The sequence below is a fragment of the Prionailurus bengalensis genome, chromosome A1 (genome assembly GCF_016509475.1).
Source record: "Prionailurus bengalensis isolate Pbe53 chromosome A1, Fcat_Pben_1.1_paternal_pri, whole genome shotgun sequence".
NCBI classification, from domain to species: Eukaryota; Metazoa; Chordata; class Mammalia; order Carnivora; family Felidae; genus Prionailurus; species Prionailurus bengalensis.
In genome coordinates, this window is record NC_057343.1 from 117,217,285 (window position 1) to 117,241,572 (window position 24,288).

General features: G+C 50.2%; 4 protein-coding genes across 7 annotated transcripts; 2 read left to right on the plus strand and 2 right to left on the minus strand.

The window, feature by feature from the left end:
- Positions 1-536: 536 nt before the first annotated feature.
- On the minus strand, positions 537-6,526 carry APBB3 (amyloid beta precursor protein binding family B member 3). 4 transcript variants are annotated; one of them, XM_043577411.1, is made up of 13 exons: positions 6,201-6,526; positions 5,790-5,953; positions 5,630-5,706; positions 5,007-5,067; positions 4,612-4,764; positions 4,362-4,489; positions 4,104-4,109; positions 3,815-3,929; positions 3,593-3,674; positions 3,267-3,350; positions 2,884-2,999; positions 2,559-2,750; positions 537-1,094 (listed from the first exon to the last, which is right to left on the minus strand). In XM_043577411.1, the coding sequence occupies exons 1-13, from the start codon at positions 6,247-6,249 to the stop codon at positions 858-860; spliced, it is 1,464 nt and encodes a 487-aa protein (XP_043433346.1). In that variant the 5' UTR covers positions 6,250-6,526; the 3' UTR covers positions 537-857. The 4 variants fall into 4 exon arrangements, with proteins under 4 accessions (XP_043433346.1, XP_043433088.1, XP_043433265.1 ...); XM_043577153.1 differs by having other exon boundaries at positions 2,559-2,765; positions 6,201-6,376; XM_043577330.1 differs by lacking the exon at positions 4,104-4,109 and having other exon boundaries at positions 6,201-6,518.
- A 42-nt stretch (positions 6,527-6,568) lies between these two features.
- On the plus strand, positions 6,569-11,109 carry SLC35A4 (solute carrier family 35 member A4). Its single transcript, XM_043577675.1, has 3 exons — positions 6,569-6,864; positions 7,830-7,928; positions 8,540-11,109. The coding sequence occupies exons 1-3, from the start codon at positions 6,850-6,852 to the stop codon at positions 8,735-8,737; spliced, it is 312 nt and encodes a 103-aa protein (XP_043433610.1). The 5' UTR covers positions 6,569-6,849; the 3' UTR covers positions 8,738-11,109.
- Positions 9,163-11,109, plus strand: LOC122481648 (probable UDP-sugar transporter protein SLC35A4). The gene has a single exon (XM_043577541.1). It carries the CDS (start codon positions 9,163-9,165, stop codon positions 10,135-10,137), a length of 975 nt encoding a protein of 324 aa, XP_043433476.1. The 3' UTR covers positions 10,138-11,109.
- A 472-nt stretch (positions 11,110-11,581) lies between these two features.
- On the minus strand, positions 11,582-23,867 carry LOC122479613. The gene is made up of 13 exons (XM_043573409.1): positions 23,738-23,867; positions 23,418-23,503; positions 23,032-23,151; positions 22,211-22,288; positions 21,861-21,943; positions 21,314-21,400; positions 21,119-21,235; positions 17,210-17,358; positions 15,948-16,156; positions 15,792-15,875; positions 13,241-13,408; positions 12,271-12,426; positions 11,582-12,196 (listed from the first exon to the last, which is right to left on the minus strand). Exons 1-13 carry the CDS (start codon positions 23,865-23,867, stop codon positions 12,035-12,037), a joined length of 1,629 nt encoding a protein of 542 aa, XP_043429344.1. The 3' UTR covers positions 11,582-12,034.
- Between the last annotated feature and the right edge of the window lie 421 nt (positions 23,868-24,288).

The following is a 24,288-nucleotide window of genomic DNA, read 5'->3' on the forward strand; positions in this document are numbered from 1 at the left end:
ATCTCTGTCACAGTTGCTCTCAGGAGCAAATTTAAACCACCAGAAGCTCCTGCCCCACAAATGTCCCTGTGTGATCTAGCTAGGTGGCATTCTAGCACCTCACCTCTGTTCACTGCCCTGCACATTTCTACTTTGTAGGCTCGGTAACTAGTATTCATTTTCCTTCAGGACACGGATGTCAACTCTTCAGGAAGCCGAGTAATGCCAGATTAAGTAACCCAGCGGTGCTCCCACAACCCTGAGATTTCCTAGTTGTACCACATATTATCTTCTATCTTATTTAACTCTTGTTCGTCTCCCTTTCTGAGTCTCAGAAGGTGGAACCCGTATTTTATTATATCCCACTGACTCACTTAGTGCTTAGCACACAGAAGACCTTAGAAAATACATTTGTTGAATGAATGAAATCAGATTTCCGTCACACCCATGCCCTCATGTGATTACAGGCAACCACCAACACCAAGCACAGACACAGACACTCACCTCATACGGGTTAACCCCCAACCCTGTCCCAGGCCCAATATACTCACACCCAGTGAGGTCACTGAGGGATTTTTATTTGTATTGATTTTGCTATAAAGTGTTGCTGAGGTAGAGCCAACTGTCCAGGGCTGGACAGGGGCAAGGAACACAGGGACCCAAGGAAAGGACAGCCAGGGGCCTAGGTTGTGGTGCAGGGCCTCTCAATCGTCCCTATAAATATTCAATAAATTGGGCAATAAACAGAGGGTGGGCAAGAGCCAGAGGGCAGGCAGACAAGGTTTCAAGGAAAGAGAGGCTACAGGCCCCTGGAAAATTAAGGGGTATAGAGCTGGGCATGGACCCAGAGCCTCCTTACCCAGTCCTCCTGGATTCACTTAGGGCATATGGAGCAGAGAGGGTTTCAGACGGAAGGCATCAAGAAAAGAGAAGACACCCCGTTTTCGAGGGGCTGCCCCTGCACCCCCAACCCCTCCTTTGAGCAGGGGGAGGGGCAGGGGACCTCCTGGGGAGTCCACGGAGCTGGTCCGCTTGAGCCGCAGGCGGGCCCGGGCCTGGGCACCCCAGGCCTTGCCTCGAGCTGCAGAGGCCACAAGACACTTCTGGTACTGAACCTAGGGAAAAGGGGAATGTGAAGATCCAGCTCCTTTCTGGCCCTGGACTCCCTGAAAGCCTCTGCAGAACAGGGAACTGGCCAAGGCTTCAGTCCAGTATGAGGCTGGTAGTCGGCCCCATCTTGAGCCCTTACAGCATTCCCAGGTAGTTCAGTAACAAACACAAAACTTCACATTTACAGAGCATTTAAGGAAGGCTGGACACTATGCTAAATATTTTTATACTCTGACTTAATCCAAAGTTGTTGATCAGGTGTTATTACTATTTTGCAAATGAGAAAATTTAAGTTCAAAGAGAATGCCAACGTCAGCTAGGCAAAAATAATGATAGAATTCGGATTCATATCCCTATTTCTGACTGACCAGCCTGTGCTCTTAACCATACCTACCATTATGCTGACTCCTCTCCAGCTTTCACGGGAGCAGACTGCCTCCTGGCAAAGTGGATTCCCTAGTCAAGGAGAAGGTCTACAACCCAAACTTCATTCCCACCAACTGCCCCAGTCTTCTTTCATTTGAACTCAATGGGGGTGCTAAATGGTCCTATTTCTTCTCATGTCTTCTGAATCTTTTATCCATATGTACCTTAGGTGGTGTCTTAATCCACAAATGTGAATTCATTGCTTAAAACCCTTTGATGGCTCAAAGTGACTGGAGACAAAATAAACTCATCACCACATTCTCTACGTTCTTCCATGACATGGTGTCTACTGTTCTTCCTGCCCCCGTCTCTCACTTTCCTCCTCTGCCCTTTGCACTCCAGATATACTAGATTCTTTGAAATATCCTGACCCACAACTACTGCTCTCATCTTCACAGCTGGGGTTCCTTGTATCTGGCACACCTGTCCCACTCCCCTTCGCCTAACTTCCTCCTAAGACCTTCAACTGTCAGCTTTCTATCACCTCTTTCAGGTAGCCTTCCTGAGCCCCTTAAGCGGCCAGCCCCAACATCCTGTGGCATACAACCCCCTTCTGGTCTAACCTAAGTGTTCTGTGAGGGCAAAGCCTGTTTCATCTGTATCAGTCAAAGTCAAAGTATGCTTCCTGGTACCCTGTAGGCACTTGTATTTATTGAAGAAAGAGTAAGCTGAACTCATAAAGTGCAGGCATCCCACACTCGAATGCCCACAGATGCCAGGAAATAACCTAAATGAGACAAACAGGAAAAACAGTGCCCACCCTACCAGGATCAGCCCCTACATGATTAGAGCTGAATGTTGAAATTTATTATGTGTGGACCCAGTACCAGAACAATTATTACATGAAATGTCCTGGCTCTAACTATTGGCAACTAATTTAAACTTATTAAAGACAGCCTGCGGGCAAAATAAAAGGGTAGTTTACCATGGTCAGCCCTGGGATCACTGGTTTGTGATTTCTGGAGAAACTGCCAGTCCTGAGCCCATCACCAGTACAGCAGCTGCAGGGCAAACCCACTCACCCGTTTCCGCCCCTGACTCACCATGCAAGCAGCCTGCACAGCTTCGGAAAGCCCCCCTGCATGGGGCTGGCACCAGAAGGCTGCACACTGAAAGCTCTGATGGCCCAGGTCAGCGATGAGGCCAAAGGTGTGTGGGTCACGGCCAACACCAATAAAGGTCACAAGGCGTACAGGGCACTGCCATAGTGGTTCCTCCTCTGCACCAGCCTCTGCCTGCCCACACCAGGCCTAGTCAGTAGAGGACCAGGCACTGGCTGGACTCACTGACCTTTCCCAACAGCAAGCAATTACCCCTCAGCATCCCTCCCACCCCTCCACAGCCCCCAACTTCACCTTCTTCTGGTACCTGAATGGGATGTGCAGTCATGAGAGAGTCAGACACGCTGAGGATGGCAGGGACCCAGGCATCCTGGTCCCCCCGGTTGGTGAGAGTACCAATGGCCTCATTCAGCACGTCCATGCCTGGGGGGACATGCCCACCATGGTGTCTCCCAGACATAAAGAAAGAAGGGATCTGCAGGGAGAGTCTACTCCATCTCACTGACTTGGGATTCAGAGAGATGGCATTAGAATAGCTGGGGCTGGGCTTAGAATCCTGAGTTGGGAAGGGTGGCACATTCTAGGCCAGACAGGGGCCATGGGTGTACTCTGAGAAATGGTGGTAGATCCTTCCCTACCCCCTCTCCCTCACCTCATACAGCCTACCCCCTCAGCCAGCTCAGTCCTCACCCATGGCTTTGGTGACTGGCAGGGTCCCCATGTACAGTGCCTCATACTTCTGAGCAGCCTGGCTCACCGCATCCAGCAGCTCCACTGAAACATACACATAGCAAGTGGGCCAGGGCATTCTCTCAATGACCCCTTTCTCCGCCCTTCAGAGAACTGGAGCTAGTAGAAGGAAAACCATAAAGCTTGCTCTTCCAATTCAGAGCTTAGGATGCCTGCACACATCAGAAGTCCCACATCTCCAAGAAGTACTAAACAACCAGGACTAAACAACGCCAACTTTCACCAAAGTAGCCTGTTGCTGCAGTGCAGCACCTCCCTCCCCATACCTTGCCGTGGCAGGTCCTCAGGGGAGATGGGGTCTAGGGAGGAAGGAGAATCCTCACTGACACCTACTCGCTCTGACAAGATCTGAAACACAATGCAACTAGCATGAGATACAGTGAAAGGGGAACTGAAGTAAGGGAGCCAATAACTCCCTGACCCAACCACCTTGGAAGTTTCAGACCCAGCTCCTTACCCACATTTCCTGCCCCACTCTTGGCCCTTACCTGGGCACAGAGCCCATGCAGGGCACTGGCAATGGCCTTGGCAGGGACGTCACAGCGAAACACATGGCACTTGAGCATACAACTGTCTTTGTCGCCAGCCACAAAAGCGAAGTCCCTGGCAGGGGCAGAGATGGGGCTGGGGCAGGGGCAGTGACCAGGGTAGGGTAGAGGCTGGGTAGGCACAGGGGCCTGTAGTGCCAGCAGCAGACTGGAAAGTCAGGCAAGGGATATGGTGGGGAGGGAACAGGGAGATCAGGGTTGGGGCTCAAAGCACCAGGTTGTCGCTCACCTGTCACTGTTCCGGAAGCATGTGGGAGCACAGGAGAGAATCAGCCCAGTCTCTCAGGCTCTCCCCTATCCGTCCCTGCTGAGCTGGGCCCACCCTCCCCAACCAGGGCTGGACCAGGCAGGGGAGGCAGAGCTTGGGTCCATGTCAGAGGATCTGTGTCCAGGGGTTCAAGTACAGAGGATCAGCATCAGTGGGGATCACAGCCTGCAGGAGGGAGGGAGGAGCAACTCTCACTTGGGGGGATGTAGGGGTCCTCACCGGCCGTTGGAGCTGCCCACACCCCACACACGGATGTGCACCAGAGGCTGGCAGTGTATCAGACTATGGTCCAGAGGATTCACCAGGCTCATGGCATCCTTCTTCAGGATCATCAGCATGTTCTGGCCCTGCCAAAGAAAGGTCAGTCTGGAGCTCAGATGAAGGTGGTTGCCATGGAGAACAGGCAATTTGGCGACAACTACCTCTGCTGGGCCCTGGGCTGAATCCCTTGAAGGGCCAGCCAGCTCACCTCACCCCAGGCACCATCTGGGGGCTGGCTGCGGCTACGGCTGTGAGTCTGGGCCAGTTGCTGGATGCAGTTATTGACTGCAATACTGCTCTTCCCTGGTACCAGATCCTCTTCGGGTACTTCTACCCAACCCAGGGAGCGGACTGCAAAGCACTGATGGGTTGGGGGAAAGGACAGGAAGATCCTGAGTGAGTAGAGGCAGACGTGGAAGTGGAATAGAAGGTGGAATAGGAAGGGAGGTATCACAGGTTCCACACATATAAACCTTCCAGTACCTGCTCCCTTCACCTTTGATCACCTCTTCTCAGCCCAATACCACTCCTGACCTTTCCCTGGGAACAATCCGCCACCGCCACCACCATTCCCTGGGCTGGTTCTCAGGCCCAAGACACTACCTTAGCTCCTGGCTCCATGCTCTGGATGTAGGATTCCTCACCGTACCAGGACAAAGAGTTCCTGGAACAGAACAGAGCTCATAAGGGGACCACACCTCCTACAGAAGGGACAGTGGTGAGGCTCCAACTACTTGATGGGCATGAGATGTGGGATAAGACCCAAAACACAGTGTGCAGAACACAGTGTGTTTTATACTTGAGGTATAAAACCAGAGTGGGAGAGGGCCCAGTACATATTAATTAAATGTAACATAGAGTGTGGCTTAAAATCTGAGCAAAAATTCAGGATACTGGACATAGAACAAAAGTTACAAATAAGGAACAGGATACAAAATGTGGACCAGAACCCCAAATTGAGACAAGAGACTCTAGAACACAGGTCAGGAACCCTCCCCCCTCCGGAAAGGGCCAAGATGTAGAACATGATTTGTCAGTACCCAGAATAGGAAAAAACATGTAGCAAAATACAGAGCACAGAACTAGGGACAAAATTCAAACTATTGAGACTCAAGAAATGGGAAAGAGCCAAGAACCTGGGCTTGAATGCAGAATGTGGGTCCAGTTGCATCTCTGAGTGCCATGAAACCCCAAGCCTTTCATTCTGCCTGGCCTATCCCTGTTACCTCCGGTCCAGTGAGCTCTCCAGGCTGGAGAAGGATCTCCCCTTGGGGGGCCGAAGTCCCCAAATCCCTTCCGTCCTCTGTAGAGAGGGGGCTAGGTCGGTATAGCAGCAGGCTTAAATCCGCACATGGGTTCAGACCCCCTCCAACACACTCCACCTACCGTGCCTAGGTCCTCTGCATCTCCTGTCTCCCAGGTTGGGCGCTGCCACTGGGTGCTGCCACTGGGTACGTGCCAATAGTAAGTACCTGCAGCATCGCGTATCTTCCTCCAGCCAGGGGGCAGCCCTGGCTCTCCCTCAAGACTCTGGTCCCCCCACAAGTCATCTACAAGACACCAAATGGGGAGAGGAAACACGGGACTGGAAAGGCATATTAGTGGATTCAGAATAACACGGTCAGAACCCTCTTTCCATCTCAAAGGTGGCAATCCTTAGGCTGGAGGTACAGGAGGTCCTTTGCAGCACAAAAATCCAGGGTTCATTTGTCCCGTGGTCCTCACCCCGAAACATACCCCGTCAACTCCCTCGTTACCCCTCAGCTCCCGATCCTCCCATCGGGACCCCGTGCACACCATCACAGTTGACCAGAATGATGGCCAGCATGTAATCCTTGCCCAGCATAGCCCCGACCGCGTCCCCGCCGGCCTCTGCCGGCCGGCAATCTCAGCCCAGCTCGACCTCCGAAGCTGCGGCGCGCGCAAGCCCAGCCTCCCTGCGCTGACCAGGCCAACAGGCGCCGCACAGATACGGGGTGGGGTTGGAGCCGGGTCCCAGGGGCGGGAAAGGACGGGCCTGAGCAGCGCCGCCCGCCGAGGGGTGGCGCGTGTAAACAGACGTCTGGATCCCCGAGTGTGCGTTCCCGTGCGTGGAGCCGGGGAAGGCGCACGACGCCAACGCCCCCAGTGACATCACCGCGCAACTATGAGCTCATCGAGGGATGGACGACTTGTTACACGAACTTGCGCAGCGCGCACACGCGAAGGAGTGAGATCATTGCACCCAGGTCGTGTGCGCGCGCGGACACGCAGTTAGGGGCGTGACGGAGGAGTCACGTGCCAGTACCTGAGCGCAAGAGACCGCCAGGGCTCTGCGGCCAGGAAAGCACCTCCTCCACCCTTTCCAAAAATGCCCCGGAAGTGCCTCCGCCCTCAGTAAAGATGGCTGTAGTACTTTGCATGAGGGAGGCGGGGCCGCGCCTGCGCAACAAGTTCGGCGGGGAAGATGGCGGATGACAAGGTGAGTGAATGTAGGGATTATCTTCAGTGTGGGGTGGTCTTCACACCGTTTTAGTCCTTGGGAGAGGCGACACTGGAGCCTCTCTTGTGTGGGGATGCCCTTATTTCCTCTAGGCTAGCTTTTACTGTTTTCGACTGACTCAACATTGGGAAGTGGAGTAGCGGAGCACCACACGAGGCAAGCAAAGCCGGGCATCTCTCCCAGGTGTCCTCTCTCGGGACCCTCGTTATCCTTAATTACCAGCAGACATTCAAAGACATTCACTCTGACACACTTTTCACTGTCTTGCATTCCCTGGCCCCCGAAATTTCCCTCCTATGGACATGATGATTCCAAGCCACACGGACACTCACATTCTCATTCAGATTCCCTTGGGCATACATTGAATTTCATACTTCTATGCGATCTAAGCCACCCAGTGCATTCACCCACTCCTGCAGACAGCCACCCACCCCAACTCCAGCCAGCGCATCCAGTCACACATTCGGTTTGACAGAAGCCCAAGCAGAAATCAGATTTACCCTACAGCGTCCAGGGAACTGCCTCAGGCCATTACTCACCACTGGTCTGGAAGTTCAGCGACATTCATCCTCATATTTATTAACTACTTACCAGTCCCTGTGTGAGGCCTGAGGACCCGGTAGACAAGACAGACATGTTGCTATTAATAGCCAAGTCAGTAGTGCTTGCCTGATAAATCTAATTGAATGTCTCCTAGCTGTTCCTCTTGTCTCCCTACACACTGCTTACTTTATGAAATTCTGTAAGGGTTGTTATAGATGCAGATCCCATCTGTCACCCCCCTCCCCGGTCCCCATGTGAATTCTTTTACTTGTCAGTGCCTTTCTTCCTTTACCACCATCATCTCAGGAAGTTTTTTTTTAAAAAAAAAAAACACCCAGCCTCTGACAGACCTCAGCAGAGAATTGGGCTGGGTTAACTTGTTGGATTCTTTCTTGTTCTAGGATTCTCTGCCTAAGCTTAAGGACTTGGCATTTCTCAAGAACCAGTTGGAACGCCTGCAGCAGCGTGTGGAAGACGAAGTCAACAGTGGTGTGGGCCAGGTAAAGCTGCACCTGCCCACCACTCCTTCCCCCTCTTCCCCCCTGGCCTTGGGCTTCATTGCCCAATATGCTTTTGAATGGGTGATAGAGACTTACTCAGCAAATGGTTATTGATGGCCTGTTTTCTGTGACCCCAAGGAAAGTTTCTCTAAGAAAATGATATTTGAACTTGTATCTTAAATAGAAGGTAACTAGGTAAAGAGGGGAGGAGAGATCATTTCAGGCAGATGGAACAACATATACAAAGCTCTTATGGTGGGAAGTAGCATGATGAACAGGGGGGATGAAAGTAGTTTAATTTGGCTCCAGTAATGGGGGAGCATGCTAGGAAGTGAGGTTGGAGAAGCAGGCAGGGGTCAGATTCCTCAGGGACACCTCTGTAGCTTTGTGGTGGTAGGGTTCTGTGGTTGGAGCCTTCTAACCCCAGCATTCTGAGACTGTGTGATCAGGACTTCTAGGTTCTTTTTCTGCCTCCAGAATCTTGAGAAAATCTTTGGAGAGAATACTGCAGCTTTCCAGAGTAAGGCAGAGGTCGTGGGATGATCTAAGGCCAGTAGCTCCTGGGTAGAGAATGGAGACCCTGGCTGAGTTTCCTTCATTTTTCTCCACAGGATGGCTCGCTCTTGTCCTCCCCATTCCTCAAGGGCTTCTTAGCCGGCTATGTGGTGGCCAAACTGAGGGCATCAGCAGTATTGGGCTTTGCTGTGGGTACCTGCACTGGCATCTACGCAGCTCAGGCATATGCTGTGCCCAATGTGGAGAAGACGTTGAGGGACTATCTTCGGTCATTGCGCAAGGGGCCCGACTAGCTCTGGATCCCATGGGGGAGGAAGGATGAGCATCTTGGGCCTGCAGGTAGAGGCCTTTCAACCACAGACACCATATCTGGCTTCCCCAGCTATCACCCTTTTGCTATCTTCAACTTTTCCAGTCTTCATCCTTGCTCTCCTTCTTGCAAAAGGTGAACAGTGGCTTATCAGCCAATAATCTGGACGCCCCTCCTTATCCCCATGGGACTGGCCCCAAGACTGTGGCTTTTAGGGCCACCGGCCCCTTCCTATTCCAGCCCTGAGTGTGGAGTTTGCAGCTGACTCTGATTTTCAGTATTCTCTCTAGCAATGTACCACGGCTCTTCCCTCCTGCGAGCCGGCTCCATACTGATTTTTCCCAAACTTGTTATAATTCCCGCTGTCCCCTGGCTAGCTACACAGGCCACCTAGGGTCTGGTTTGGGCATGAGTGTAGAGGACGGGGGTATGCCAGGCCTGGGCCGTCCCAGGCAGGCCCGCTGGACCCTGATGCTACTCCTGTCCACTGCCATGTATGGTGCCCATGCCCCATTACTGGCACTGTGCCATGTGAACGGCAGAGTGCCCTTCCGGCCCTCCTCAGCTGTGCTGCTGACTGAGCTGACCAAGCTACTGTTGTGCGCCTTCTCCCTCTTGGTGGGCTGGCAAGCATGGCCCCAAGGGGCTCCTCCATGGCGCCAGGCTGCCCCCTTTGCGCTATCAGCCCTTCTCTATGGCGCTAACAACAACCTGGTGATCTATCTTCAACGTTACATGGACCCCAGCACCTATCAGGTGCTGAGCAATCTCAAGATTGGAAGCACGGCCCTGTTCTACTGCCTCTGTCTCCGGCACCGCCTCTCTGCACGCCAGGGCTTGGCACTGCTGCTGCTGATGGCAGCAGGGGCCTGCTATGCAGCTGGTGGCCTCCAAGACCCTGGAAGCACCCTTCCTGGGCCCCCTCCAGCAGCTGCTGCTGGCCGCATGTCCCTGCATATCACTCCACTGGGACTGCTGCTTCTCATCTTGTACTGCCTCATCTCGGGCCTGTCGTCCGTGTACACAGAGCTGCTCATGAAGCGACAGCGGCTGCCCCTAGCACTTCAGAACCTCTTCCTCTACACTTTTGGTGTGCTCCTGAACCTAGGTCTGCACGCAGGTGGTGGCCCTGGCCCAGGCCTCCTGGAGGGTTTCTCTGGTTGGGCAGCGCTTGTGGTACTGAGCCAGGCACTAAATGGACTGCTCATGTCAGCTGTCATGAAGCATGGCAGCAGCATCACACGGCTCTTTGTTGTGTCCTGCTCCCTGGTGGTCAATGCCGTGCTCTCAGCAGCCTTGCTGCGGCTGCAGCTCACAGCTGCCTTCTTCCTGGCCACGCTGCTCATTGGCCTGGCTGTGCGCCTGTACTATGGCAGCCGCTAGTCACTGACCATCTCCACCCGGACTCCTGACTCTATAGATTGGGCGCCACCATCAGAGCCACCTCCGAGGCCTCCCTACCCTTCTTCAGCAGCCAGCCCTGTAACAAGTGCCTTGTGACAAAAGCTGGGGAAGTGGGAGTAGCCAGGTTAGTCTCTGGAGGTGGGTGGATGAAGGGTTACCCCAGGAAACTTGAAGACTGGGTTTGCCCTGAAGTTTTTCCAGAATAAGGAAATGGGAGAGCATCAATACCTAGGCCTTAGAAGTGACCCCATCCCCAGTGGAGGAGGCTCTCCACCTCATCCTGCATGAATACAGTTGCTTTGAGTGGGTTTGGGCAACAGTTGGCTTTCCTAGCCTCCTGGGGTCACCCCAGCAGACCCATTGCCCCCAGGCCTGGTACTGGCTACTCCAGCCCAGCTGTGGTACATGACTCCCCCATAAGAGATATCACCCCCCCGCCGCCCCCACCCACTGTAATGCAGGAAAGCCCAATTGCCACAGATTATACACCCGTCATCCAGGCTACTCTTTCAAACTCCCCTAGCTCCAGCGGTACCTGGGGACATTGCCCCCTGCTCCCTCCACAGTGCTGCTCTCAACACCCACCCAGCCTTTTTCTGGAGACCCCAGAGAGGGCTGGAGCTTGACTCATCTCAGGGAATGTTGCCCCTGGGCCCTGGCTTAAGGCTACACTCCTGACCTCTCTGCTCACCCCAAGGGCCCTCTCAAAGCCCACCATCCCCTCTACAACTCCTAGGAGGTACCATTTTTCTCACTCTGGGTCCTGCCCCTGCCTAGCACTGTCCCAACTCTACACAGAGTGTAGTAATCTACACAGATTAGGGAAGCTCTACACAGAGTGACCTGGAACCAGGCACAGGGAAATTTGGTGTAGTTCAATCAGTGTTTCTAACTGTAAGCAATAAGGTCTTAATAAAGTATTCTGGGGTGCAGGTGGTTCCTGCAATTGGCTATGATTGTCCTGTGTCTGTTGCGTAGATTCTCTCTAACATAATTTTGTTACCCTAGTGCCCTGAATGTCTTAATCCTCGAGTAACTGATAGACTAGGAGAAAAGACTTCTATCTATTGCTAGGAGCATTATTTCCTTTGAGGGCTCCATGGAGTGGAGACTGTTCTGTCACAACTTTTCAAATTTCTCTAACGCACAAAACCTGGGCCCTGGAGAATTTGGAGGGACTCTTGGGAATAGAAGGTCCTGGCTGGACCTGGCAGGACAAACCAAGTTTTAGGCTAGAGAACTCATGGATTCAATATGGTTTTGATTCTTATTTCCTCTGGTTCCCTCACTGATACTCCTTCCTGCCATCTCTTCTCATGGCCAGAGGAACATCAGGCCCTGCTCCCATGGGAGCATACCTAGTAAGCTTACACACACAGACATGCACACACACACTGCAGACCTACTGAAGAATCTGGGAGAGTAGGGTTTGGGAATCTTTTTTCTTTAATAAGCTAAGTGATTCTGCTGCACACTTCAGTTTGTGAACCACCACATGTGCAGTGTAGAACTATAGTTCTAACAGGCTTGAATTTGAATTCTGGCTCTGTGACTTAGCAGACTTGTCCTTGGGCAGTTACTTAACCTCTCCTAGCTTTAGTTGCCTTACCTCTGAAATGGGGGTCAAGTGGCACCTACTACATAGGGTAGTGAAAAAGGCTAAAATGAAGAGGTGGATATTAGGTACCTAGCAGGGACTGACACAATGAGACCTGGTTAGTGGTATCATTCATTATCCATAGTGAAGGTTAGCGTAGTTATCCCAGCTCCCTCTCCCTTCTGGGACAGTGAAGAATGAAGAAAGAAGCTGCCCCTGAAAGACTACTGATCACCAGACTTCTTCCCAGGGCAGCCATCCAGCACGACTGGCCCCAGCCTAGCCTATACCCTGCTGAAGCTGCTGGTTCTGGGCTTGAAGCTCCTGGTTCTGTGTGGCCAGTTGGAGCGTGTCTTGCAGGATACCAGCCAGCAGGCTGCGGTGGTGATGCTCTGTGGTCATGGTCTGCTCCTCCCACAGCCCTCGCCAGGCTCGAAATACCTGTGCCCAGATTCAGAGATGCTTGTCAGTCAGCCTTGGAACCATTTCAAGGCCTGCCTTCTGTCCCCACTGACCTGCAGTGTATGGCATGTCCGAGCCCGGGCAGCCTGCACGTGCATGTCATAGAGGGCCATGAGGTCCTGCTCTGCAGTGTCCCGCTCTGCCTGAAGGGCCTCCAGCTGGAGTCTCCATAGTGTCTGCTCCCGCTGCCATCTCTGCCTCTCGAAGGCCTTCAGTGATAATACATATTCTTTGTTCAGTGCCACCTGTGTGCCAGACTTTGTTCCTAAACACTTCATGTGTATTCATTCATTTTAGCCAATGAAACCCAGGGGAGGAAAGTAGTTGCCATTTTAGTTTTCCAAATCTGGTAGTTAGATTTGGAAACTGTGAATCAGAGAAGTGACCTAACCTGCCCAAATTTGCATGGCTAGTGAGGGACAGAACTGAGATGACACATCCCCTTCAATGGTTCACTATCATTCTTAGGGTAAAGTCCAAATTCAGAGGCATGGCACACACTGGTCTCTTTAGCCTCATCTCTGACCATGTACCTGCTGGGGCCCCCCCAGATGGACAATTTGCAGTACCCAGACTGTACTTTGCCATTGCTTCCCTCTGGACCTTTGCTCATAAACCATAGTCCTCAGAACGTATGCTCCCATCCCCTCACGCTCACAAGTTTTGTTTCCTAATTTGGGCAAACAAGTATATTTATTCAGTGCCTCTATGTGATGCGTATGAACTTCCCACATGGAGTTCAGTCTAGTGAATTCCTCTGGCTGATTTGTTTTTCAAGTCTCAGCCTAGATGCCATCTTTGCTCCTCTCCTGCCTGAGTAGGCACTCTGTCCCCACAAGCCCCTAGCTCCCTGCATCACTGCACTTAGCCCTGAAAATTGCTACATCTGTCCCCCATAAAGCTATAAGGACCATGAGAGAGGGTATGGCCCAGTCTGTTGTGACTGAGGCTGGATTCCAGCCCCCAACACAATGCCTGAACCAATTAGAAGAAGCCTCAAGTCCCCTACTTGACCCTCCTCACCTCCTTTCTGGCCACCAGGCCTTTGACTTGGTCACCTTCCACCTCTTCCTCCTCCTGTTCCAAACGCTTCAGTTCCTCTTGGATCCATATCTGGTGCTGTTCTTGAAGTCTCTTCCTCTGTGCCTGAGCCAAGAAGAACTGCAGGGCCACATCTGGGGCATGCCAGGCCTACATGGCATTAGTCTAGGCTCAGCCAGAAGTCTGTGTGTGCCACAGCCTCGGGATACGGTGCCCAACTTTCCAACAGAACCCCACCACCAGGGCTGTTCCTACAACTACATCTGGGACCTAACTGTCCTGTAAGAGCCTGTAGCCTGGACAGAGACGTGGGGCCATGGGAGAAAGGTATTGGCTCTGCCAATAGGTGCCATGGAGGCCTTAAGGATCCTATACTCCTAATGTGACCCAGTAGGAAAACAGCCTTCCCATGCCCCTCTCTTAGGAATCATAGCCTGTCAGGTCCTCTCTTTGTCAGAAGCTCCATATTTATCCCTGATGTTGGGGCACAGAAGTGGTAGACATGTTAGCTGTGCTCTGCAACTCTTCAGGCCCCCAAGAGCTTCCAGCTATTCTGGGGTACATGAGGTATTACCTGTTCCTCAGAGTCCCTAGGAGGATGCTTTTGGCGGAGCCCAGGTCCTAGAGATGCTGTTACTCCTACTACTGGAGGAAAATGCAATTAAGCCCAACAAAGGTGGAGGGCACCCAGCTCCACCCCAAGCTCCAAACCCACCTTTGGGCTCTCCCTGGAAGCCTGGGCTGTGGCTTGCTGTTGAATCTATCACCTGTTGAGAATATATTAAGAATGGGAATTCCATCCCCTTCCTCCTAGGATAGCACGTGTTAAGCTCAGGACTTTGAAATCAGACAGATCAGAGTCTCAGGCCCTCCTTTCCTCAGCTGTATAACCTCAGGCAGGTGTCTAATCTTTTGAATCCATTTCCTCACCTGTAAAATGGAACTAATAAAAGTTATAGAGGTGCCTGGGTGGCTCAGTTGGTTGAGCATCCAACTTCATTTCAGGTCATGATCTCACGGTTTGTGAGTTCAAACCTTGCATCGGCTATCAGCACAGAGCCTGCTTCAGATCCTCTTTCCCCCTCTTTCTCTGTCCCTCCCCTGCTCGCTCTCTCTCTCTCTCTTTCTCAAAACAAATAAAATAAACAAAAAAACATTTTTAAAAAGTTGTAGAGAGGGGCGCCTGCGTGGCTCAGTCGGTTAAGCGGCCGACTTCGGCTCAGGTCATGATCTCACGGTCCGTGAGTTCGAGCCCCGCGTCGGGCTCTGTGCTGACAGCTCAGAGCCTGGAGCCTGTTTCAAATTCTGTGTCTCCCTCTCTCTGACCCTCCCCCATTGATGCTCTGTCTCTCTCTGTCTCAAAAATAAATAAACGTTAAAAAAAAAAAGTTGTAGAGGGGCACCTGGGTGGCTCAGTCAGTTAAGCATCTGACTTTGGCTCAGGTCATGATCTCATGGTTCTTGGGTTCGAGCCCTGCGTTGCGTTCTGTGCTGACAGCTCAGAGCTTGGAGCCTGCTTCAGAATCTGTGTCTCCCTCTCTTTCTGCCCCTTCCCTCCCCTTCTCAAAAATAAATAAAACCTTTTTAAAAAAAGTTGTAGAGAGCATGAAATAAGACACCCAAAGCGCTAAGCAGTAGCAGATGCTGCTCAATAAATGGGAACTTACATGCCTAAGTCCCGAAGCTCAGGGCTGTAAAAACAAGTTGTAAGTACGAAAAGGGTAGGACCAGGAGAAGGTGGACAGAAGCAGCATTCCAGCCACCCTTTGGCAAATCCTGGAAGACAGCACCCCCTTCTGCACAGGAGAGGCCATGCATTCTAAACGGATGCAAAAGCACCATATTGAACCTAAGGACTTGGGTGTTTGTACCTCTGCTGCCTTTGATTATCTCAGTGACCCTGAGACACTCAGATCCCTTCTCTGAGCCTCAGTTTGCTGACCTGAAAAATGTGAGCAATACTGTTTTCCCTGCTTAAAGTAATTTTATGGCTTCCCCTTGACCTTCAAGACAAAGTCCAAACATCTCAATAAATTTACAAAGCCCTTTATGACCGGGCCCCTACTTATCTCTTCAATCATTCTCTCTTGACTCTTCCTCAAAATATCCTACAGCAAAATGACCTGCTTGCAGTCCCCCAAAGAGATCAAGCCCCTGCTTACTTCTGAGACTTGACCTGTTAGTTTCTGTGCCCGGAATGTTTGTTCTTCACTCATCTTTGCTGGCTACCTCCTTCAGAAATCAACATCCCCTGTGAAGTGTTTAGATGCCCCACTGAACCCTGTGTTGATAAGGCCTTCAAAGCACTGATCATGGTATTATAATTGCTTCTCTCCAGAAGATTGCAAATTCCATGAGAACAGGGGTTTCCCAGGGCCTACGTGGCACTATGCCTGACACACTGAGAAGTCACTAAAATGTTTGGAAATCAATAAATTAGTGAACAAAGAAAGGGACTCCTCATAGTGCTCTGTAGATAGGAAAGAAGGCAGACATCAATGGGGCTCCTGAGAGGTTGAGCCAGAAAACATACCTGTAGTTCTGGGAGCCCCACAGCCTCAGCTTTGACCCCTTTGAGCATCTGGCTTCCTGGGCACTGGCTCCAGGCTTTTACCACCTATGGAGAGAGGGTTTAAGGTAGGCTCCAACCGCTACTCTCTTCGGCACCTCCAGGCCTCACCTTGCTTACCCGCAACTCTCGAAGTGCCCTGCCCAGCTGGCTGAGCCCACTTTCTGTGAGGGTGTCTCCAAGGAGGCCTGAACGCAGGCTCTTCAGGTTTGCCCGGCGGGCACGTGCCTCTTCTACTGCATCCCACTGGGTGGGCCTCACCTGTTTCACCTGCATCCTCCTTCCCGAGGCCCCCAACAGAGCAGCTCTGAGTAAGCTCAGGGAGCCACCTAATAAGGGGAAACTCGGAGTGAATCACTCCTTCTGGACTCCAGAGCACACTGCCTGTAATGCTTGTAATTTTTATTAATACTACTTACAAAAAATAGCTAACACCTATCGGGCTTTTACATGGGCTTGGCACTATGCTAAGAGTTTTTGTGGATCACCTCTTTTTATCCACACAACACTCCAATGAAGCAGCAACTCTAATTTTTTCTGCCTACCCCCACATTTTCCAGATGAACCAAATGAAGCTTAGAGAGGTCAAGCAACTCCCTGGTGAGTGGCAGAGCTAAAACTTAAGCCCAATTCTGTCTGACATTAAAGCCTGTGCCTTTAATCAGGATACCAAACTGGCCTATGGATAAACATACTTTTGTCCTTCACTGCTTTATCCTTAAGGGCATGAACTGGCCTAATTTTTCTTCCTTACTCCACAGGGCCTGGCATAGTGTGTGGTCTGGGACTATGTTAGCCAAATTAATGTGTGCTTACTAATTTTGGATATGGAGAGCCAGACTTTTTCTTTCTTTTCACTTTTACTGTAGAAAATTTCAAACATGTACAAAGTATAGGAAATTCAATCTACTTATCACCCAGCTTCAATAATTGTCAACTCACAGCCATTCTTGTTTGATCTATACCCTCCACTTGACCTCCCCTAAGTCTCTGACATCATATCATTTCAGAGAGGCCTGATTTTTAATGAGTGTATGAAAATAGGCAAGTTCTCTCCCTTCTCTGATCCTCCCTTTCCTCATTTATAAATTAGGCCTCCCTCCCTAAGTTAGATGTGTCTCATGGGGTTGTGGTAAGAATAAAATGTATTAGTGCGAAAATTCTTGGTTAACTGTTGAAAGCCTCTGAAGGGCAAGGGGTTGCTTTTACTATCAGCCCTGCCTTTCCAGACTTTGGCAACCTAGCCATACTGGGACCTTTCTGAATCTTGACCCTCCCAGAGGTGAGGCTATCTCTGGACTGGGGTTGGGGCTGCAGCTGTTTTGGTGAAAGGGGTGGTCAGGCATAAGTTAGATGTCAGAGCTTCCCAAAGAACCCCACACCCTTCCCCAGGCCACCTTGAGGGTCCAGGCGAAGAAGAAGACCAGTGTAGTTGTTTCCTTCCAGGAGCCATGACACAATCCAGGGCAGAGAGCCCTCTACATCCTCACCAATAACCTTACCAGCCAACACCTGCAGCAGGGGGCAATCTCTGCCAGAAGGAGAGAGGAAGAAAAGAGGTGTCCACTGGTGAATGGGGAAAGAAATTGACCCAAATTACATCTGATGGAAAGGCTGACTATTTCCAGAACTTTGGTGCACCACCAGGCAGATTTGCAACCTTGCATAGACCGTTTTTTAAATTTTATTATTTAATTACACAAATAATATATTCTCATAGTGCAAAATTTAATTTGTCTATCTGATAAGGGACTTGTATCCAGAACATACATTTATGTATGTATGTATGTATGTATGTATGCTATTTTTATTTGTTTATTTTTATTTTTTAGAGAGAGAGAGGGGGCATGAGATTGAGGGGCAGAGAGAGGGAGAGAGAGAGAATTCCATGCAGGCTCTGCACTGTGCAGAGCCTGAAGCAGGGCTTGAGGTCACCTGGTAAGGGACTCAAACTCATGAACTGTGAGAACCAACTGAGCCACCCGGGCGCCCCTATCCAGAATATTTAAAGAGCTCTTACATCTCAGTGATAGAAGACTAATCACCCAATTTATTTTTTATTTATTATTTTTTTTAAGTAGGCAACACATCCAATGTGGGGCTTGAACTCACTATCCTGAGATCCAGAGTCATATGCCCTGGGGTACCAGGGTGGCTCAGTTGGTTAAGCATCCGACTTCAGCTCAAGTCATGATCTCACAGTTTGTGAGTTTGAGCCCCGCGTCAGGGTTTGTGCTGACAGCTCAGAGCCTGGAGCCTGCTTCGGATTCTGTGTCTCCCTCTCCTCCTCCTGCTCTGTCTCTCAAAAATAAATAAATGTTAAAATTTTTTTTTCTTTAAGAGTCACATGCCCTGCCAACTGAGCCAGCCAGGTGCCCCTAATCACCCAATTTAAAATGGCAAAGCAAAGTGACATCCACAAAAATGGCAGAGTATGGAAGTCTGGGGATCTGTCGTTTTTCAGCAACATGTGGAAAAAATGGTCAGGATCAACCTTACAGGAACTCTGGGGGACAGTGAAAGGTTTACTACAACCAAGTGAATGTTTACCCAGGAGAAAGCAACTTAAATATGTTGAGATCTTTGTGGTGTTTTAACTTAACCTAGCCCCAACCTCCTCCCCAGCACAGAGGTTGTCTTGAAGACAACAGCCCATGTTTCTGGTGGTTGGGTGCTTGGCTCTGGAGGGAGCAGAGCAGATTTTGTTCCCAAGGAACTGTGTTTGTTGTTTTCACTGTCTAGGGTTTCCGCCAGAGGACTGACAAAAAGGGCTTCCTTTTGTTCCCCTTACCTTGGAACTCTCTCAGGGCAGAGCAGCTATCCTAGATGATAGTCCCTCAAAACATTGAAAAGATGAAAGAACAAGCAAAAATAACAGCTGGGGCAAACAACAGATGCATGGAAAGACTGGGAAGAAAAGTTGGGGAGTCAGATTGGTGGGGGGGGGGGGGGAGATAAGGAAAATTCCCCCATGCACCAAGGAATCTAGAAAGCCACACACATGCCCAGAGCAGGATGCAGGCTTAGAAAAGACCTGAGAAGATGGCAAGTTTTCATCTCTGTTTTTTTAAGCTCATTGTAAGCAGGAAGTAAGGCTAAGGCAGAGATGTAAGTGGAATGGTGAAGCATAGAAGGACTGACCCAACACAGAGCCAATCTATGGAAAGCTGGAGATTTTTTAAATTTTTTTTCTTTCTCTTTTTATTCCTTTAATAAAAAATGTTTTTGTCCCAGTAGAGTAAGTAATTCTATGTCAGGTCACTAGCTAACCACTGAGATGACAGAATGGAGACTTCAGTGGCAACAAAGAATCCAGCCTTTGCAAAAATTGTTTGGAAAGTAACTAAGCAAACAGATAGTTGCAGCCCACAGCAAGCAACAATGCAAACCCTAGAGGGGATGGGGAATCTCTTTTTCAGAGTTCCCCCATTATCATATCCAAAATGTCAGAGCCTAAGGAAAAGAAATGGAGACATAAGAGACCAACATAATGAAGAATATAATCTTTACAAAAATAAAAATTCTCAAATTGGGCAGTTTCCAACCAAAAAAAAAATATCTGGCATACAAATAAAGATGCATGGCCCACCCACAGGGGAAAAAAAAATTAATAGAAACTGTCCTTGAGGAAGCACAGACATTGGATTCACTAAAGACTTTAATCCAACTATCTTAAATATGCTCAGAAAAGTAAAGGAAATCAAGAAAATGATGTCTCAATGAATAGAAAATACGAATAGAAGCACAGAAATTATAAAAAGGAACCAAAAAGAGGGGTGTCTGGCTGGCTTAGTAAATGGAGCATGCGACTCTTGATCTTGGGGTTGTGATTTGTGCCCCACACTGGGTGTAGAGCTTACTTTAAAATAAAAATAAAATAAAATAATAAAATAAAATAAAATAAAATAGGAACCAAGTAGAAATTCTGGAGCTGAAAAGTATAGTAACTGAAATCATAAATTCCCTAGAGAACAGATTTGAGTGGGCACAAGAAAGAATCTCAGCAAAGTTGAAAATAGGTCAAAAAAATTATGCAAAAAGAAAAAAGAATGAAGGAAAATGAGCCCAAGGGGCCAGTGGATGCATGAAGTGTATAAATGCATGCAGAATGGGACTGTCAGAGGAGGAAGAGAGGGAAAAAGGGGCAGAAGGAATATTTGAAGAAATAGTGCTCAAAAATTCTCCAAATTTATGAAAGACATGAATCTATACATCCAAGAAGCTCAACAAATTTCAAGAAGGATAAACTCAAAGAGATTCATGCCAAGACACATTATAATCAAACCACCAAAAGCCAAAGAGAGAATCTTGAAAACAGAATAAGAGAAGCAACTTGTGATGGTACGAGTGATCCTCCATAAGAATGAAAACCAGTTTCTCATCAGGAATTGTGGAAGCCATTAGTGCCTGGCTGACTCAGTCAGTACAGCATGTAACTCTTGATCTCCAGGTTGTGAGTTCCAGCCCCATGTTGTATGTAGAGATTACTTAAAAATAAAATCTTAAAAAAAAAGGAAGAAAGAAATTATGGAGACCAGAATGCAGTGAGATGACATATTTAAAGTGCTGAAAGGGGTGTCTGGGTGGCTCCGTCGGCTGAGCATCCAACTCTTGCTTTCAGCTCAGGTCATGATTGCAGGGTCGTGGGATGGAGCCCCACATCAGTGTGGAGGCTGCTTGGGATTCTCCTTCCCTCTCTCCCCCCCTCCATCTCTCTCTCTGTCACTGTGCCCCTCTCCCCTGCTTGCTCTCTTTCTCTCTCTAAAAATAATGCTGGGAAAATAAAGTGTGTCAACTAAGAATTCCTTATCTGGCAAAACTATCCTTCAAGAACGTGTGAGAAATTAAGGTATTCCCAGATTAGTAAAAGCTGAGGGAGTTCATTGCCGGTAGACCTGCCTTATAAGAAATGCTAAAGGATGGGGCACCTGGGTGGCTCAGCTGGTTGAGCGTCCGACTTCAGCAAAGGTCATGATCTCATGGTCTGTGAGTTTGAGCCCCGCGTCGGGCTCCGTGCTGACAGCACAGGCCTGGAGCCTGCTTCAGATTCTGTGTCTCCCTATCTCTCTCTGCCCCTCCCCAGCTGATGCTCTGTCTCTCTCTCTCTCTGTCAAAAATAAATAAACATTAAAAAAATTAATTAAAAAAAAAGAAATGCTAAAGGAGGGAGTCCTTCACCATGTCAGAGGTGAGGAAATGAGACTCTGAGGCTGCCCTGGGTCTCTGCATCCATACTTCAGCCACACCGCACCCTGTTCCCTAAAGCAGTCAGAAGATTCCATCAGACTTACAGGTCTCTGGGGAGCTGCAGGATCCTCAAGGCCCCTCGCCACATACCCCGGGTCCCAGGCCCCTCGGGAGGGTCAGGCCCTGGGCAGGACATGGTGACAGTGAGCAGAGAGCAGGCCCTGTGGAGGACAGGGTAGGATGAGACCAAATGACTAAGGGATAGGGGTTGGGGGTGACAGGTGCCCTCCTGTCCTCACCTGCCTTCATCCCCTGCAGCTTGTAAGTACAGCTCTGAGGCAGCTCTTGAGTCGGACACCTCCACCTCACTGGCATTTTCTACCACCCTGGAGGATGGGGAGACAAGCTCAACTCCTAAGCACCTCCTAAGAGGTTCTGGGGTTCTGTCCAGCCCCCCAGAACCTCTGCATGGGGAGTCCTTTGGGGTCCCAAGAGCCTGTAAGAACCATCCCCAAGGTTCCAAGCTCAGTATATCCCTTAAAAGCCTATCATCTTCATCATCTTTTTTCTCCTGTCATCTGCCCATTTCTGCTCAACGAGATGCTCACATCACCCAGATGGTAATGACTGAGTGGAAGAGGTGTAGATGGATAGGGTAAGAAGAGTGAGAGGGCTGGGGATACGAGCTGCAGGGAAGATGATGAGTGGGTGTGATGAGCACAACCCCAAGTGCAGAGCTTCCCTTCTGCATGGCAGTGGGGAGAAACCTCCCACGGCTAGGTTTGGGGGTTTCAGCCCTGCCTTAAGACAAGCACCCTCAGATCCCGTTGGCCCCTGGAGACTCACAAGCCCAAAGGGGACACGTCTAACACCGATAGGTTCTCTCTCCCTGGAGAGAGCAGGTCCTGAGTCTTTCCACTGGGGCTGAGCTGCAATCACACAAGCACAACACCAGTTACAAACAGCCTTTCCCAGACCTCATCTCACAAGATCCTCCCGCTGGGGCTCCTTCAGTCAACCAGGGCACCAACATTCAGCCATTTCAGGCAGGAAATAGGAGACCTCAGAGAGGCAAGCCCACACTGGTCAGTGGCAGATGAGGCTAGACTCAGTCTCTTCTGGCTGCCTGCGAGCCTCAGGCCCTTTCCACAGCACCACCACTGGTTCCCAGGGCTCCCCTCCATGCAGGGTCTCACCTGCACCAGGCTAAGGGTGCTAACCCCAGGAACAGCGCCGCTGTGGGGCAGAGTTTCCTCAAACAGCATCTGCAACAGCTAAAGTGGAGAAAGGGGTTCAGTAGGGATGGAGAAAGGATAAATCTGTCCTTCAACAGTTTCGTGACGGTGAAGTCTATGCCCGGTCCTATGCTACGTGCTGCGGACACAGGGACACAGTGTCCAAGACAGAAACAGCCCCAGCCCTCACGGTTCACAGCGAGCCAGTCAAATGAGTAGACATTTTCAAAGAGACCTGCTGTTTCCTAAAACAGGGGCCTGCCTATGATGAAGTTCTGAGGCAGCTATTTTGACTTGGGGGCATTTTGACGAAGCCCTGAAAACAAAACTTTCAAGTTTATTATCGGTATTATGAAAAACTGTGAATATTAGACCTTGCTGGATATTTCATGTTTGCACACCACCCCATCTTGACCCTCACCCTATGGGCCCAGTCCGCTAGGGAGGGGAAGGGAAGTTTCTCAAAGGTCTCCTGGAGGTTGGGGCGCCTGGGTGGCGCAGTCGGTTAAGTGTCCGACTTCAGCCAGGTCACGATCTCGCGGTCTGTGAGTTCGAGCCCCGCGTCAGGCTCTGGGCTGATGGCTCAGAGCCTGGAGCCTGTTTCTGATTCTGTGTCTCCCTCTCTCTCTGCCCCTCCCCCGTTCATGCTCTGTCTCTCTCTGTCCCAAAAATAAATAAACGTTGAAAAAAAAATTAAAAAAAAAAAAAAAAAAAAGGTCTCCTGGAGGAAACAACACCTGAGCCTCATGAGACCTATGTTTGGTAGCTCCACCAGGACTCACCTGAGGTACAAGCCGAGGTGTCTCTGTTTCCCGACCCCGAAGCAGTAGGGACACACTGTACCCTCGGGCCACCAAGCCTAGTGTGGACTGGACTCGTGCTAGCAGCTCCTGCTCAGCCTCCTGCAGGGGACACAGGCATATCCCCCAGTCACAGGTGCCCTGACCCAGCCTGCCTGAGCAATGGGCTTGGGAAACCCTTAGCACTCCAGGATCCAGACGCCTGAGGATTCCCATCCTCCTCCCGTTTCCCTACAACACCCCCTACCTGAGCAGCATCAGAGCCCAGGACTCTGTCAAAGGTGATGCATTGTTCCTGCAGGGGAAGACAGCTCAGCATTGTCACTCCCATCTTCCAGGGCCTCACCCGCACCCCGTCCCATTTCTACCTGAGTGTCTAGAGTCTCCGGCTGAAGCAGGCAGATGCTCTGGGGCCCCTCCAGAAGCAGTGTGGGGCAACATGTGTCCTCAGGGCCTGAGAAGGATGGACTGTATATTAACTCCCGTGCCTAAGTCCTGCCCTCAACTTTGGCCTCAGTTTCCTAACCTAGAGTACTGAGCACAGGATCAGACCCCCTGAGAGGCGGAGCTTCCTCAAAAAGCATCTGCAGCAGCTAAGGCTGTAAAATGGCCTTGGCTTCCCCTCTCCCAGGAGGCTCCCCCAGGCTGCGTTACTTACAAGAGTGAATGTGTAAGGCCTTCTTCTCACCTGATTCTCTTCCACTCTCAACTTCTACCACCACAGTCAGCCTGGCCTGGGGGTTGTCCATGAGGGCTGGGGGCACTGAGCTGCCCTGGCCCAAACCAGCCTCTGCGCTTGCTACCTCTCCACACTCCATGGCTTCTATGCCTCTCAGATTCCCCTCAATAATTCATCTCCCTGATCTGCAGGCTCTGGGTAGGGCCTCTAAATAACAACTTATCAAAGGAGGTGATAGTCCCCTCTTTTCTGAGTGAATCAGAATGTTGCATGGGATTCTTTTTTTTTTTTTCCCCCTCTTTTGAAAAGTGTCAAACACATATACCTGCAGAGAGAAAGTATGATGAGCTTCCAAGCACCCAGCTTCGGCAATTACCAACTTATGACCAGTCTTATTTCTTCTTTGCCTCTTCCCATCCCCTATGGATTCTTTTGAAGCAAATCCTAGACACCGTCTATTTCATCTATAGCTTTTTCAGCATATATTTATAAGATAACTACCTTTTTTTAAATGACAGCTTTGTTAAGATATAGTTCATATACCATACAATTCACCCATT